The sequence below is a fragment of the Acanthisitta chloris genome, unplaced genomic scaffold, assembly GCF_000695815.1.
Source record: "Acanthisitta chloris isolate BGI_N310 unplaced genomic scaffold, ASM69581v1 scaffold20369, whole genome shotgun sequence".
NCBI lineage: Eukaryota > Metazoa > Chordata > Aves > Passeriformes > Acanthisittidae > Acanthisitta > Acanthisitta chloris.
In genome coordinates this window covers 1-1213 of record NW_008691071.1, presented here as the reverse complement: position 1 = coordinate 1213, position 1213 = coordinate 1, and the positions used below count along the sequence as shown (strand labels likewise).

Genomic DNA, 1213 nt, shown 5'->3' with positions numbered 1-1213 from the left:
GCTGCCGCAAAGTCAGAGGGGACCTGGGTCAGGGGGCAGCTGTGCCCAGGACCCATCAGGGCACGGTGAGCCCAGCGCCGACAGCAGGACCACCACAGCCCCAGCCACTCTCAGGGCTTCGCTCCCAACCAGAGCCCTGGGATGCAGCCAGAGACTGGAGCCACTAGAAAGATGGAAGGAATTGGATGCAGTGCAAAGGTCTTTGGTGGAGAAAGCAGGGATGGTCCCATGAGACACAGAGGGAGGGACAGGGGGATCCAGGCCCAAACTGACCTCAAAGGTTTCCTCTCACCACAGCCAGTGACCCCACAGGGTCCCAAGGGACAAGGGATTTGGAGGAGCAGCGAGGAGGGTCCCAGTGGCCCCCAGCCCACCTGGAGTAGGAGGAGGTCGTCCTTGTTGTTGTGGATGTTGCTGCCGGGGTGGGGGAACTGGGCGCGCACGTGGTACAGGCGTTTGTGGGGCTCCGGCTCCGTGAGCGAGTGGGCACCCAGCAGCACCTGGAAGAGCTGCCCATCCCTGCAAGAGAGTCAGTGTGGGGACACAGAGCCGGGGGAGTAGCTGCACCTGGCCACAGAAATGGGGTGCTGTGGCAGGCTAGAGACACCCCAGGGGTACCAGGAGCTCCCAGGGGTCCTGCAGCCCCTGCCCAGACCTCACTGCAGGTGGGAGCTGAATCCCGCGCTCCGATGCCAGGACTGGGGCTGTGGTTTTTCCCAGGTCCAGCAGCCCCTCAGACCAGAGCAGCCATAACTGAGCCCCTCACTCACGTGTCCTCAGTGCAGTGGGCAGCGCTCAGCACCCACTGCTCGGCGATGAGGAAGCCTCCGCAGACATGTTCCCCGTTCAGCTGCAGCGAGGCCATGTACGGCTTCAGGTGGGGCTTGGCCTCCCAGCCCCCCAGGATCCGTCCACGGGGCTGCCCTGTGGGGGAGACACCAGGAGAGTCACTCCCGCGGTCCCTTACAGGTCCCTGGACACCTCCCCGCGGGCCGTGACAGTCCCTGGCCGCGGGTGCAGGCAGGAAATGGGGGCTGTGCAGGAGCCCCCGGCGCTGGGGATGTGTCTGCGCTGTCTCCATCCCGGGAGGTTCACTCACCATTCACCGCGGCCCCGAGCAGCAGCAGCAGTGCGAGGACGAGGAGAGGAGCAGGACTTGGTCCCATGGCTGCGGAGGAGCCTGGCACTGCCTGTGCTCGGCTGGGGGTGTGCA

The 1213-nt window shown here is 65.4% G+C and overlaps 1 protein-coding gene across 1 annotated transcript in view; it reads right to left on the bottom strand.

Annotated features, from left to right (window-relative positions):
• CFD (complement factor D (adipsin)) overlaps window positions 1-1130 on the bottom strand; it is a gene marked incomplete at its 3' end in the record, with an annotated part of 1640 nt that extends 510 nt beyond the window's left edge. The window contains exons 1-3 of the mRNA XM_009082103.1: window positions 1100-1130; window positions 771-924; window positions 375-519 (exon numbers count right to left, since the gene is read on the bottom strand). Coding sequence (XP_009080351.1) covers window positions 375-519; window positions 771-865 — 240 coding nt within the window. The remainder of the gene's footprint in view (window positions 1-374; window positions 520-770; window positions 925-1099) is intronic.
• Window positions 1131-1213: the final 83 nt, after the last annotated feature.